General features: G+C 55.5%; 1 protein-coding gene across 1 annotated transcript; it reads left to right on the top strand.

Annotated features, from left to right (window-relative positions):
• The first annotated feature begins 1,254 nt into the window (after window positions 1–1,254).
• Window positions 1,255–4,047, top strand: ACTG1 (actin gamma 1). Its single transcript, XM_042965902.1, has 5 exons — window positions 1,255–1,365; window positions 1,720–2,088; window positions 2,372–2,810; window positions 2,903–3,084; window positions 3,174–4,047. The coding sequence occupies exons 2-5, from the start codon at window positions 1,726–1,728 to the stop codon at window positions 3,315–3,317; spliced, it is 1,128 nt and encodes a 375-aa protein (XP_042821836.1). The 5' UTR covers window positions 1,255–1,365; window positions 1,720–1,725; the 3' UTR covers window positions 3,318–4,047.
• The last annotated feature ends 9,856 nt before the right edge of the window (window positions 4,048–13,903 follow it).

Below are 13,903 nucleotides of genomic sequence, written 5' to 3'. Positions count from 1 at the left end.
TCTTCCCCACGCCTCCTCTGACCTTTAATTCTATACTGAGCAATTCCGAAAGCTTACAAATCAGTCCAAAGAAAGCCCAGCCTTTGATTCCCCTCTGGGCAGAAAACATTGGCGCCAGCAGGTGCGGCCAAGACCCTGCTGGCAATGACAGGTCTTCCAACTCAGGCTGCTGGAGAAAAGGGCGCGTCCGGTATCCAGGAGAACCTACAATTCCAGGGCAGTTGGGGCGGGGCCGGCCTGGAGGCGACCTGGGGTCGGGAGAGCAGCGGGGCTTCCTGTTCCCGGGGATCAGCAAACCCACTCCCACCCGGGTTCTCTCTAGTGTCATAAAGCGGAGAAGATGGTGCCCGCTGAGAGTTGACCGTTCGGAAGGTCAAAACTTCCCTAATCTGCCTCAGTTTCCTTACAATGCCCACAGGAATTTAAAACAAAACAAAGCCCCTCCCCAGTGGATGGGGGAATGGCCCCAAACCCCGAGTGTAGCTCGCTTAAGGGGACAATCGGGCCTGCGGTTTGAGGGGCGGGAAGCTTTGGCTACGGCTGGAATGAAGCCTCTGTCTCTGCACCTCCAGAGACCCCAGGCAGGGAGCCCCATCCTCCGGCGGAGGGGCCTGCGCGGTGGCCGGCAACGCTGGGGGACACGCGGCTCCTAGCTCCCGTCACCGAAACGAGGTCACGACACCTCGGGTCTCCTCCGGGCCGCGGGGCCCGGAGCACCGCAAGAGCGACCGACAGGGACGCCCCCCCCCCCGCCTGCCCCTCCCCCAGCCCGGCGTCGGCCTTCACAGCCCACGCTCTCAGCGGAGCCTGGGGGGGGAAGCTCGGAGGGGGCGCGCGGGGCCGGGGGCGAAGCCCCCCGTGAGGCCTGGCCGCGGGGACACACCCCGGCTTGGGGCGCGGCCCAGCTCTGGGCCAGGCAGTTTCGGGGCGCAGCCGGGCCCTCCCCCACGGCGCGGCAGTCCCGGGGCGGGCCAGTCGGACCCGCAGCCCTGCCCGCGACCCCAAGTGGGGGGCACCCACCCGCTCGGCCCGCGCGCGCGGGTCCGCACAAGGTCTGGGGCGTGGGGTCGCGAGCGCGCGGGGGTGGCGCGGGCGGGGCCGTTGGGGGCGGTGCGGGCGGGGGGCGGGGCCGGGCGCGGGGCCCCACGTGTCCCGGCCGGACGAGCCAATGGGCGCCCGGCGTTCGGAAAGATCGCCATATATGGACATGTTCTGGGGCCGCGCGCGCCGCCGGCCCGCGCGCGCGTCCCGCTTCGCTTAAATAGCGGCGGGGGAGGCCGCGCTCGGTCTCACTCGCCGCAGCCGGCCCCTGCTCTGTGTCGTCCCGCCGTTTGTCGTCCGCGTCCACTGCCGCCACTTCCACCGGTAAGAGGCCGGCCTGCGTGCCCGGGCCCCGGGTCCCCGAGTCTGGCGCCGCAGGTGCACGCCACGCCTCCTGTCCCAGGATCCCCGCAACACTGCCTCGGGAGTTGCGGGGTCCGCGCCGGGGCGGGGTGTGGTGCGGACGGCCGGTGCACGGCTGGCGCGGGGAGTGGGGGGGGTGGGGCGGGGCAGGGCCGCAGTGCGGAGAGTCCCGGTCGCGCCGCCGCGAGCGAGTGAGGGGCGCCCCGAGAAAGACCGGGTCCCAGTTCCGGGCGGTTAACTCCCCGCCAGGCTCGGTGGGGGCGGGGGGCGGGCAGACGGACCCTCCGTGTCTAAGCCGGCCGCGTCTTCACGCAGACCGCAATGGAAGAGGAGATCGCCGCGCTGGTCATCGACAATGGCTCTGGCATGTGCAAGGCGGGCTTTGCTGGGGACGACGCCCCCCGAGCCGTGTTCCCGTCCATCGTCGGGCGGCCCCGACACCAGGGCGTTATGGTGGGCATGGGCCAGAAGGACTCCTACGTGGGCGACGAGGCCCAGAGCAAGCGGGGCATCCTGACCCTCAAGTACCCCATCGAACACGGCATCGTCACCAACTGGGACGACATGGAGAAGATCTGGCACCACACCTTCTACAACGAGCTGCGCGTGGCCCCCGAGGAGCACCCGGTGCTGCTCACTGAGGCCCCCTTGAACCCCAAGGCCAACCGTGAGAAGATGACTCAGGTAAGCGCTGCCCCAAGCGCCCGCCGTTCGTCTGTTTCATTAGCCATTTTCTGTTCCGCCTTATTTTCTGAAATTCAAGTATTTCTTTCGATATTTCCAGGGTTCTGTTCTTCTCCTGGCATTTCCTTCCTGAAGTCTCAAGGTTTCTTATTTGTGTTTCTGCCTGCAACCTTTTTTTCTTTTCTCTACACATCACATTTGTGGCATGCCAGCATGCGGTGTGTGAGCATGGGGTGGCTCCGGGTCCCTGTCTCTGACTAAGGAGCCCGTTGCCTTTTTCCAGATCATGTTCGAGACCTTCAACACCCCAGCCATGTACGTGGCCATCCAGGCCGTGCTGTCCCTGTACGCTTCTGGCCGCACCACTGGTATTGTCATGGACTCTGGGGACGGGGTCACCCACACTGTGCCCATCTACGAGGGGTACGCCCTGCCCCACGCCATCCTGCGTCTGGACCTGGCTGGCCGGGACCTGACGGACTACCTCATGAAGATCCTCACGGAGCGCGGCTACAGTTTCACCACCACCGCCGAGCGGGAAATTGTGCGTGACATCAAGGAGAAGCTCTGCTACGTGGCCCTGGATTTTGAGCAGGAGATGGCCACGGCCGCGTCCTCGTCCTCCCTGGAGAAGAGCTACGAGCTGCCCGACGGGCAGGTGATCACCATCGGCAACGAGCGGTTCCGCTGCCCCGAGGCGCTCTTCCAGCCTTCCTTCCTGGGTAGGTGTCTCGGGCAGCCGCGAGTCGGGGCCGCGTCGCTTTGGGCCCGGAAGAGGGGCGGATGCCCTCTAAGCGAGAGCATTGTCTCTTAGGTATGGAGTCCTGTGGCATCCACGAGACCACCTTCAACTCCATCATGAAGTGTGACGTCGACATCCGGAAGGACCTCTACGCTAACACGGTGCTGTCTGGCGGGACCACCATGTACCCCGGCATCGCCGACAGGATGCAGAAGGAGATCACGGCTCTGGCGCCCAGCACGATGAAGATCAAGGTGAGTCTAGTGCGGCCGTGGGCTGGGCCTCCCGGGGCCCCGCTGTGAAGACCGCGGCCTAAACTGAAGCCACGGTTTTGTTTTCACAGATCATCGCTCCCCCTGAGCGCAAGTACTCCGTGTGGATCGGGGGCTCCATCCTGGCGTCGCTGTCCACCTTCCAGCAGATGTGGATCAGCAAGCAGGAGTACGACGAGTCGGGCCCCTCCATCGTCCACCGCAAATGCTTCTAAACGGACTGCGGGCAGATGCGTAGCGTCTGCTGCACGAGTGAATTCCGAAGTCTAGGTTTGCCCTGGCAAGTGTGTACGCCTCCTGCTGGCCTCGTGAAACTGGAATAAGCCTTTGAAAAGAAATCTGTCCTTGAAGCTTGTATCTGATGTCAGCACTGGATTGTAGAACTTGTTGCTGATCTTGACCTTGTATCCAAGTTCGCTGTTCCCTTGGTATATGTTTAATACCCTGTACATCTCTTTGATTTAAATCCTTAGTACGTGCGGCTCGGTCACTTCGTGGCTGAGGTTGAGAACATGTTCGTGGAAGAGAAATCCATGGGTTTGAGAATCTTCGAGACCATGATATTCTCGATCTGTGCAGGGTATTAATGTCTAAGAGCTGCCTATTCCAGGATTTCTCTAGAGGCTGGCAAGAGTCCTGAACCAGTTGTCATTTCTGTCTTGCCGGTCTGACAGGGTTGGGAAGGTCCGAGCCTTGGGACCCACTTTCCTTTCTTACCCGATGTTTTCCTGCCAGAACACCGTGGGTTGTTAATTGCCTTGAGTTGGAAAACGGTTTGCATTTACAACTGTAAATTTATTCATCCTTTTAATTTATGTAAGGTTTTTGTACACAATTCTCAATTCTTGAAGAGATGACAACAAATTTTGGTTTTCTACTGTCATGTGAGAACATTAGGCCCCAGCAACGCGTCCTTGTGCGAGGAAAATAAAGTGCTGCCGTGAAGCGCCCTGGCTTCTGTTTGGGGGGTGGGTGTGGCGGGGGTGGGTGGTTTGGGAGGAGAACTGGCTGAAATCGGGCGGCAGCTTGGTTTCCTGCAGACCAGGAGTCGGGAGTATTTTAACAAGGTCTAGCGAACAGCCCAGCACACGGCAGCTTGGGATTTGGGATCCCCTGCCCTCCCATTTGGGGGCTTTTGCGTGAAGGATCCTGTGCGGGAGAACTCTGCGAGTGGCTGTGGAGAAGACGGTGTTGCAGGTGCTTAGGAAGCACTTGGAGGTCTAAGGGGCAGGTTCCTTGATCCTGGGCTTGGGGTTTTTTTTCCCACCAGTTTCAGCGAAGCAGCCACTGACTCCATGAAACATTTGGGTTACTGAACCAAGGAACTAGTCTTAGGTGTGAAGGAGGCTAACGAGCCTTCATCTAAATCCTTGGACTCAGTCACAGGTCTGGTTCTTCTAATGGCACGCCTCAGTCTTCAGTTTTTTTGGATTTTCAAACTATTGTCTATCGTTTGCAGGTTGGCTCAGGGAAATAACGGTTAACTAGACTGAAGAAGCTTAGGAATTTGGAAGGACTGAATTTTGAAATGGGAGAATAGTATTTCGACTGGCAGATGGGCCATTTTTGCCTTTGCTGCTGGGAAGCACATTTCAGCAGGGAGGATTGTGGTGGTGCTTCCTAACCGGGGCTCTGCCAGTTGGGAGGGGCTTTGTTAGGATTGGAGCAAGGGGACCCAAGAGCACGTGACTGAGGGCTGTGGGGCACCTCAGCCGGAAGTGGGATTTGCCAAACTCGGGCCTTCATCCTGTTTTCCCTCCTGTGACCACCCACGAGAACATAGAGCGGCCATTCAGATTGTCTTTGTTTTGTCCAGAGTGAGTGGGGGTGTGGGGCAGAGGCAGAGAAGGGGATAGAATCTTAGGCCCCCCTGCTCCATGCTGGGCCCAAGGTGAAGCTCGATCCAAGAACCCTGGGATCACGACTTGAGCTGAACTCCGGTTTGAGGCTCAATCCGCTGAGCCACCCTGGCGCCCCTCAAATTCCTTTTTTACTCTGGGCAGCTTTCCGCTTTGAGTTGGGACTAAGTGTAATTCGCAGCGTGCTGGGTCCCAGGAACAGAAGGGACTGGGCTCCATATGTGTTGGGGGAGAAAGACGTCTGGTGTGGTGGCCACACGGTCAGGCCCGTGCGGACTCAACCTTTCTGGTGTTGGGTGGGTGGGCTCATCCCTCTACGCCCTGTGTCCCCAAACAGGAGAGCAGTGCCTCCTCCCCATGGATGTGAAGGCTCAGTGAGGCCCCGGACACCTAAGCCAGGAAACCTGTCGTTAGCCTCCTTTCTCAGTAGCCCCGAATCCACCAAGAGGCTGTTTTGAGAAGGGAGATGGGGCTTGAGAGGGCTTTTGAAACCATCCGCTTAAAGCAGAGCAAGACGGGGACAGCTTTGCCTCTTCTACAAGAGAAAAAGCTCTCTTCGAGGAAGAACGCCACCAACCAAGTCGGGACACCAGCACTTGGGGGTCCCCTAAATGGAGGACCAGGGGTTGATCTCCGGACCACGCAGGGAGCTGCAGACCAGCGAGGCAAAGTCAGGGAAGTCTGCCGACGAGCAAAAGGAAGCACGTGAGTGGACGACGTCCAGAAGATGAAACCGCAGAGGCTGTCTTAACAAATGGAAGCTTCTGGAAGGGATGGCTCCTTGGAGAAGGGTCTTGTGTTCCCCGGGGACTCGGTGCGCCCCTGAACGGCTCCCCTTCCCCACGGCCACTTGGGTGTCCTGACAGTGAGGCGGAGGTGAAGGATGCGCTCTGAGCGGGGCGGGAGGCTCGCGGGTGCCCAAGCTTCCCGCAGTGTGAGGAGCGCCCACGTGCCCGGCAGGTGGTCAGTGACCGCTCCGCCCTGGAGTCGTCGTCCCCACGCAAGAGAAGGACATTGTGTTTATCGGCTGCCGTTCCAAGTCCGAGGTCCTTTCGTCCCAAATGACCAGTGCTCTAGTAGCGGACAGGGACCATTTCAAGGATTCACACTGGCGAGGCTGGTCTCCGGTGAGTGAGAGACTATGGCTCCCAGAACCTGTTCCGGTTAGAGGCCCCAAACATCCGACTCAGAGAGCTTCCCTCTGAGGAGCCTGTGGGCTGCTGCTGCGGGGGTCCCTGCTACACGTGGAGCCCCCAGGGCCTCGCGGCCTCCCACAGCCGTGCCGGCCTGCAGCCTCACCCCCCACTGGCCGGTGGCCATCCGGGTGTTCTTTCCTGCACGAAGCTTTCCTTCCCTCTGCTCTCCCTGCTGGGGCCCCTCCTAGGGGTGTCCTCCAGGGAGGCCTGTCATGGTGTGTGATTCCCAAGGGTCCTCTAACATTTGGGGGAGTCTGCCCCTCTCTGGGGACAGATACCCTTCCCACCCCACTGATTGTGGGTTTTGGCACACGTTTGGGGCGTGCCTTAGACAATGAAATAGGAGTGGAGGAGCTTTAGGAGCCAGCCGAGTGGCCCTGGGACCACAGTACTCCAGAGAGAGCCTCCTGCCTCGGCCTGGAGGCTGGAGAGATGCCATCAGAGCCAACCTGGATGGACATACAGAGTGAGCAGGAAAGAAATCTTTATTGCTGGCAGTCAAGGAGATTGTGGGGTCACGTGTTACGCAGCGTAACGAGCCTCTCCTGCCCGATACAACATCATAGTATATGTGAGCGGCACCCTCTGGAGTTGTGCAGTGTACCACCTGTGCGACCATCCATGGTATCCCTGCACAGCCCAGTCTGCCCCCTGTGCACCTACCCCACCATTTCGATGCCTGTGTTACTTGTCTCCATCCCTGGAGTGTAAGATTGATTGATCGATCGGTCTACCTACCTATCGTCTATCTTCGTTGTAATTAACCATTTATTTTATTTTTTAAATTTGTTTAATGTTTATTTATTTGGGGGGGGGAGGGGCAGAGAGGAAGGGAGACACAGAATCCGAAGCAGGCTCTAGGCTCCGAGCTGTCAGCACAGACCCAATGCGGGGCTCAAACTCGTGAATCGCGAGATCATGACCTGAATCGAAGTCTGATGCTTAACTGACTGAGCCACCCAGGTGCCGCTTATTTGAGAGACAGAGAGAGAGAGAGAGAGAGAGAGGGAGAGAGAGGGAGGGAGAGAATCTTAAGTGGGCTCCACTCCACGCTCAGGGGGCTCAAACTCATGAACCGTGAGATCACGGCCTCAGCCGAAATCAAGAGTTGGACACTCAACCGACTGAGCCACCTAGGCAGCCCTGTCTCTCTTTTAAATTGCGCTAAAATATAAAAAATATAAAATTTATCCTGTTTATAACGGCATCAAGAAGAATAAAATACTCAGGAATTACCGAGGAAATACAAGACTTGTGCAATGAAGACTATACAACATTGTAAAAAAAAAAAAGAAAGAATTTTAAAACACAAAAGTAGGTTGAAGTATCCCATATTCATGGATTGGAGAAAATCCTGTTAAAATGTCAGTATTGTCCCAAGGGATCTACAGATTCAGTGCAACTCCTGTGAAAGTCTTAATGGTGTCTTTTGCATAAGACCGGAGCCTGCCTGGGATGCCCGCCGTGGCTGTGCCCCTCCGATGCCTCCCGGCCCGAGGTCTGCACGCTGCTCCATTTCCCTGCCCTGGCCAGGAGCCGGGGTGGGGATGGCCCTGCGGGCGGCTCGGGGAGGCCCCTGCCAGGCCCCCTGTGCCCTCTCTGGGCTGCTCCCCTTGGGCCAGCGAGGTGGCACAGACAAGGCCACGAAGCCCTGCCGGCGGGAACAGGACACAGCAGATCACCGGCCGAGCCCTCAGGGCTGCACGAGGCTGAAACCAACCGGGCACAGGCCCGAGAATGTTCCACAGACACAGGTGTGGTGATCACAGAAGGATCCTGGCAAAGAAGCGCGGCTCGGGGTCCGAGACAGGGCTGGCAGGACCTGCCGTGTGGAGGGAGAGCGCGTGGTGGGGGGTGGTGGTGGTGGTGCAGAGACCCCTGCTGAGGCTGCAGGAGGAGGGAGAGAGGGGTGTCCACAGCCCGGCCCCCCGCATCCACCCCACTTCCCCCTCCTGAGGGGGCTTTGGCCCACCCTCTTCCCTGGCCCGGCCTGGTGTGGCCCGGTCCCCTTGCAAGGGGGGCCCTGCTCACCAAGGCCGTGCCCCGCTCCCGGGAAGGAGGTCTGGCGTGACCTTGTTTCTCGGGGGAGAGGGGTCAAGCAGACAGATGGGGGGGCTGCCAGATCTGGCAGATAAAGCTAGAGGACGCCGGTTAAATTTGGGTTCCAGACGCGCCACAGGTCACGTCTTAGCGGAGGCACATCGCTGCCTGCAGACATGCTCTTTCCCAACAGTGGCTTTCTTTCTCCCCAGCGGTGTGGACCGGTGACTTCTTGCACTCTGCTGATGTGTGAACAGGGCTGTGCGGGGCGGGGCGGGGGGCGGGGGGAGCCTGCTTCATAAGCGGCAAAGGGAGGGGCCGCGGCACCACGTGGGGGTCGCACTCAGTCTCCAAACCTCACAGCATCACCTGTGATGCCTAAGGGTTCCCTGTGTCCTCAGCACGGGCCCTGGGCGGGCTGTGAAGGCACCGTGCGTGGTCAGGTCAGCCTGCAGACCCCTCTGGAACTTCCCTGGTGAAGAGCAGTTTCAGTGTGTGCCTTTCCGGGTGTTTCTATTTCAATAAAAAGTCTGGCGACGCCGTTCTTTTGGTCACAGCCCCAGGGCCGCTTGGAGAGGAGGGGCTTTGAGAAGTAGGGGTTCTGGCGTCATGCCCCTCCCCTTCCATGACTTGTTTTCCCCAAAGCAGAGGCTGATGATGAGCTGTGATTTGGTGTGGGGGGGGGGAGACACTAGAGAGAGCCCTGCATTTCTGAGATGTTCACTCGGGGCACGGGAGGGATGGCTCCAGGGGCTGGCCCGCTCCAGCAGGACACGAGGGGGCCAGCTTCCCACCGCCCACCCTGCTTTGTTGGGCAGGAGGCATCATGGTGGTATCGAGAGCCCCGTCATTCTTGGTCACTCACTGGGACCGCAACACTTGGTCACTTTGGACTGGCCTTGTCAGGGCCCCTGTTCTCATCCGCATGAGGAAAAGATCCCTCAGTGTTAAAGGCTTGCACTGCCTGAATCATGAAGAAATTCTGCCCTGTATATATATATACAGACATATATTTCTGTATTTAAAAAATGACACGGGGCGCCTGGGTGGCTCAGTCGGTTGAGCATCTGACTCCCACTCAGGTCATGATCTTGCGGTCCAAGAGTTCGAGCCCCGCATCAGGCTCCGTGCTGACAGCTAGGAGCCTGGAGCCCGCTTCAAATTCTGTGTCTCCCTCTCTCTCTGCCCCTCCCCCACTCATACTCTGTCTCTCTCTCTCTGTCAAAAATAAATAAAAACATTTAAAAATTTTTAAAAAAAGATTAAAAAGGAAAAGACAAGTTTATATTGAATATTCTATGCTACCCCCTGAGCTAAATTTATCTTCCCTTATTTTTCTTTTTCCTCTCTGTCTCCTTTCTTTTCTTTCTTTCTTTCTTTTTTTTTTTTTTTTTAGTTTTTTGAAGATTTTTTAAAGTTTATTTATTTATTTTGAGAGACAGAGCAAGAGTGAACAGGGAACGGGCATACAGAGAGGGAGAGAGAGAGACTCTTAAGCAGGCTCTGTGTCACCAGTGCAGAGCCCAATGTGGAGCTCAGTCCCATGAACCGTGAGATCAATGGCCTCAGCCCAAATCAAGAGTCAATTGCTAAACCAACCGAGCCCCCCAGGCACCCTTCCTTTATTTTCTTTTTTATTAAAACTTTAAAAAATATATTTACTTATTTTTGAGAGAGAGAGACGGACAGAGCACGAGCAGGGGAGGAGCAGAGAGAGAAGAGACACAGAATCCGAAGCAGGCTCTGGGGTCTGAGCTGTCGGCACAGAGCCCGACGCGGGGCTCGAACTCAAGAGCCGTGAGATCATGACCTGAGCTGAAGTCAGACGCTCAACCTACTGAGGCACCCAGGAGCCCCTAGTTTCTTTTTCATCGACTTGTAATCTTAGAACAGTTACAGATTTGCAGAAAGGTTGCAAAGAGAGTACAGAGTTCTCATCCACCCCACCCCGTTTCCCGCCGTCAGCGCCTCCCGTCAGCGTGCTGCATGTGTCACAAATCACAAACTACTATGGTCTCGCTGCTGTCAACCAAAGTCCACACTGTTCAGGTGCCCTCGGTTTTCCTGTCATCCTCTGTCTGCCCCTTCCTCACGTCTCCTCAGTCATCTCTGGACTCAGCCGCCTCTCACGTCGTCCCTGGTTTCCGGTGGCCCGGCAGTTCTGGGGGTGCTGGGGCCGCCCCTCTGTTGGGATGTGTCTGATGTTGCGTGATGGGCTTGGGGGGGAAGACCGCAGAGGCAGAGTGCCCTTCTCTTCATGTCAGGGGTCCGTGCTGTCAAGGTGACGCCATCACCGTGGGCGGGACCTTGACCGCCCGGCTAAGGTGTGTTCATTCCCCCTCCCGGTACTGTTCTCTCTGGGAGGCCGTCACTACGTGCGGCCCACACTTCGGGGCTGGGGGGTCGTGCTCCACTTAGGCTTCACCTCCTCGAGGGGGAAGCCTCCACATACATTATTCAGAATTCTGCACGCCACATGTGTGCATTCCCCTCCCTTCATTTATTCAGGCGTACGTTTATAGCAATCGATAGCTCAGTATCCGTGGGTCCTGTGGATTCTAATCCAGCACCTTATTTATTTTGTTGTTTAAACCGCCCCGTCTTTGGCCACTGGGAGCTCTTTCGGTGGGAGTGCTCCTGTGTCTTTTGGGACTAGGCCCATCACTGTGGCTTATTTTGGGGCACCTCCTTTCCCAGCACCACCGGATGCTCCAGGCTGGTCTTGTCCGTTTCCTGCTTCAGTCCTAGAGTCGACCGTTTCTCCGAGGAGCCTGGTTCCTTTGCTTGGAGAATGGTATTAGAGACCAAAATTTGGGTGCTGGGTGTGCTCACTGCTACCGGGATGTCCTTGCTTGTAGGCCCTCCCTGGTGACAGAGCAAGGAGATACATTGTGTGTGTATTAATCTGCACACACACACACACACACACACACACACACACACATTTCTATATGCCACCACCTGTGTTTATATTAAACTAAACATGAGTTCTTACTGATATTTCCACCACTAACCCACACCACGTGGGTCAGATAAGCCCCTTGCTCATCTGCCAACTCCCACCCCAATGGCGGGAGACCTGGCTCCCAGCCCCACCGCCCCTCCACTCAATCACTCCGTCCCAGCGCGCACGCCGTGGTTTCAGAACTGCCGACGGACCCAGCCGAAACAGCTTTACCGACCACAGTGCAGGTCTTGTGACAGTCCTTCTGCCCTTACAGACCCCGCTCGTTTCCCAAGTGACCTGGGTCAGCATCGTTTCCCCACCCCCTCAGGTAGGCGGCTTCAGGCTTTGGTAATAGAGTGAGATTCTCTGTGACCGTCTGCATTCCTTCCTGGGGCCCCCTGACCTACGAGGTCATTTTTTAAAATTTGCATACGTTACGGCTCACTTTTTCTGCTGTAAAATTCTATGGGCTGGGCCAAACGCGTGGTCTCATGTACCCACCGTCCCAGGACCGTGAAGACAGCTGCCTCACCCTAAAAAATGCCCTGTGCTCCGTCTTCCCAACCCCCGCTCCCATTAAACCCCTGGCAACGATCGATCTATTTACTGTCTCCATTGTTTGCCTTTTTCTAGAAGATCGCATTCGCGGAGGCAGCAGTATGCAGCCTTTTCAGACTGGCCTCTCTTGCTTTCGCAACATGCACTTCCGGTTCTCCCACGTGTCAGCATTGGCTCAGAGCCCCTTCGCAGCACCTGCTAGTGTCCAGTGTATGGATATTCCCACAGTTTATCTATCCGCTTGCCTCCTGGAGGACATTTTGTCCGCTTCCAGGTTTTGGCAGCTACTAACAGAGCGAACGCAAACATTTCTATGGACGTTTTTATGTGGACATACGCTTTCAAATCAGGTGGGTAAAATATCTGGGGCGTAATCACTGGGCTGAATGGTAAAATTATGTTCATCTTTGTAGGAATGTGCCAAATGAGCTTCCAAAGTGGCTGTGCCATTTCGCATTCCTACTAGCAGCGGATGAGAGGTTCCGCTGCTCTCCACCCTTGCCAGCAATTTGGTATTCTTATTATTTTTTTTTTTTAGAAAAAATTACAGTGAAATACCCATAACAGAGAATTTACCGTCAAAACCACTTTTAAGCATTCAGTGGTGTTAAGTACATTGTTGTGCAACTAACGTCTAGAATTCTTTTCGTTTTTTTTTTTTTGGTCAATGTCTTTATTTTTATTTTCGAGAGAGAAAGAGAGCGCGAGTAGGGAGGGGCAGAGAGAGAAGAAAACGGAATCCAAAGCAGGCTCCAGGCTCCACGGTCAGCACGGAGCCTGACGCGGGGCTCAAACGCACAGACCGCGAGATCATGACCTGCGCTGAAGTCTGACGCTTAACCGACCGAGCCACCCGGGCGCCCCGAATAATCCTTTTCGTTTTGCAAAGCCAAAACTCTGTCTCCATTAAACAACAACTCCCCATTTCCCTCCCCAGCCCCTGGTACCCACCACCCTACTTTCCGTTTCTATGAGTGACTACTCTAGGGACCTCATATAAGAGGGTTCCTCATATCATATCCTTTTGTGATGGCTTATTTCCCTTAGTATAATGTCTTCAAGTTTCATCGATATTATAGCATGTGTTAGAATTTCCTTCCTTTCGGGGCGCCTGGGTGGCTCAGTCGGTTAAGTGTCCGACTTCGGCTCAGGTCACGATCTCACGGTTTGTGGGTTTGAACCCCACCCATGTCCGGCTCTGTGCTGACAGCTCGGAGCCTGGAACCTGCTTCGGATTCTATGTCTCCCTCTTTCTCTGCCCCTCCCCTGCTCGTGCTCTGTCTCTCCCTAAGATAAATAAATACTTAAATTTTTTTTAAGTATTTCCTTCCTTTTTAAGGATAAACAATAAACAATATTCCATTGTATGGATGGACCCCATTTTGTTTACCCATTCATTCGTCAGTGGACATTCGGGTTCCTTCACTGCTGCCTATTATGAATAATGATGCTGTGAATCTAGGTACGCAAATATCTCTGAGACCCTGCCTTTAGGTGTTTTGGGTATATGCCCAGAATTGGAATTTCAGAATCATATTTATGATAATCCTATTTTTAATTTTTTGAGAAACTGACGTGTCAGGGTTGGTTTTTATTTTAGCCAAACAGTGTAGCCGTATCTTGCTTTAATTTTGCATTTTGCTAATGACAAATGGTGCTAAGCATAATTTCATATCTTTGTCATCTGTGTGTCTTTGGTGGCAAAGTCTGTTCAGATCTTTTGCCCATTTTGTACCAGGGTTGTTAAATTCTTTTATTTACTTTTCTTTAAGAGAGAGAGAGCATGCACAGGCAGAGGAAGGGCAGAGAGAGAGGGGAGACATAGAATCTGAAGCAGGCTCCAGGCTCCGAGCTGTCAGCACAGAGCCCGACGCGGGGCTCGAACTCACGGACCGCGAGACCATGACCCGAGCCGAAGTCGGCCGCTCAACCGACTGAGCCACCCAGGCGCCCCCGGTGTCGTTAAATTCTTATTATTAGTTTTAAGAGTTCATATATTTTGGATGCGAGACCTTTATCAGATGTGTGATTTGCAAATATTTTCTCCAAGTCTGTGACTTATCTTTTCATTTCAGTAACAGTGTCCTTCACAAAGCAAAAGCTTTACATTTTAATAAAGTCCGGCTCGACGTTTCCTTCTGTGGACCATGATTTTGGTGTCAGAGCTAAAGTGGAAATCCGAGGTTGTGTTTCTTCCAACG

This window comes from Panthera tigris, chromosome E1 (genome assembly GCF_018350195.1).
Source record: "Panthera tigris isolate Pti1 chromosome E1, P.tigris_Pti1_mat1.1, whole genome shotgun sequence".
Taxonomy (NCBI): Eukaryota; Metazoa; Chordata; class Mammalia; order Carnivora; family Felidae; genus Panthera; species Panthera tigris.
Note: the sequence above shows the minus strand (reverse complement) of the source record. Positions and strands in the feature narration are given on the sequence as shown.

Bases quoted from the DNA above. Each gene is read 5' to 3' on its own strand.
- ACTG1 (XM_042965902.1), top strand. From the start codon at position 1,726: ATGGAAGAGGAGATCGCCGCGCTGGTCATCGACAATGGCTCTGGCATG. The intron at 2,811-2,902 runs GTAGGTGTCTCG...ATTGTCTCTTAG, and splicing joins CTTCCAGCCTTCCTTCCTGG to GTATGGAGTCCTGTGGCATC. The intron at 3,085-3,173 runs GTGAGTCTAGTG...TTGTTTTCACAG, and splicing joins CCAGCACGATGAAGATCAAG to ATCATCGCTCCCCCTGAGCG.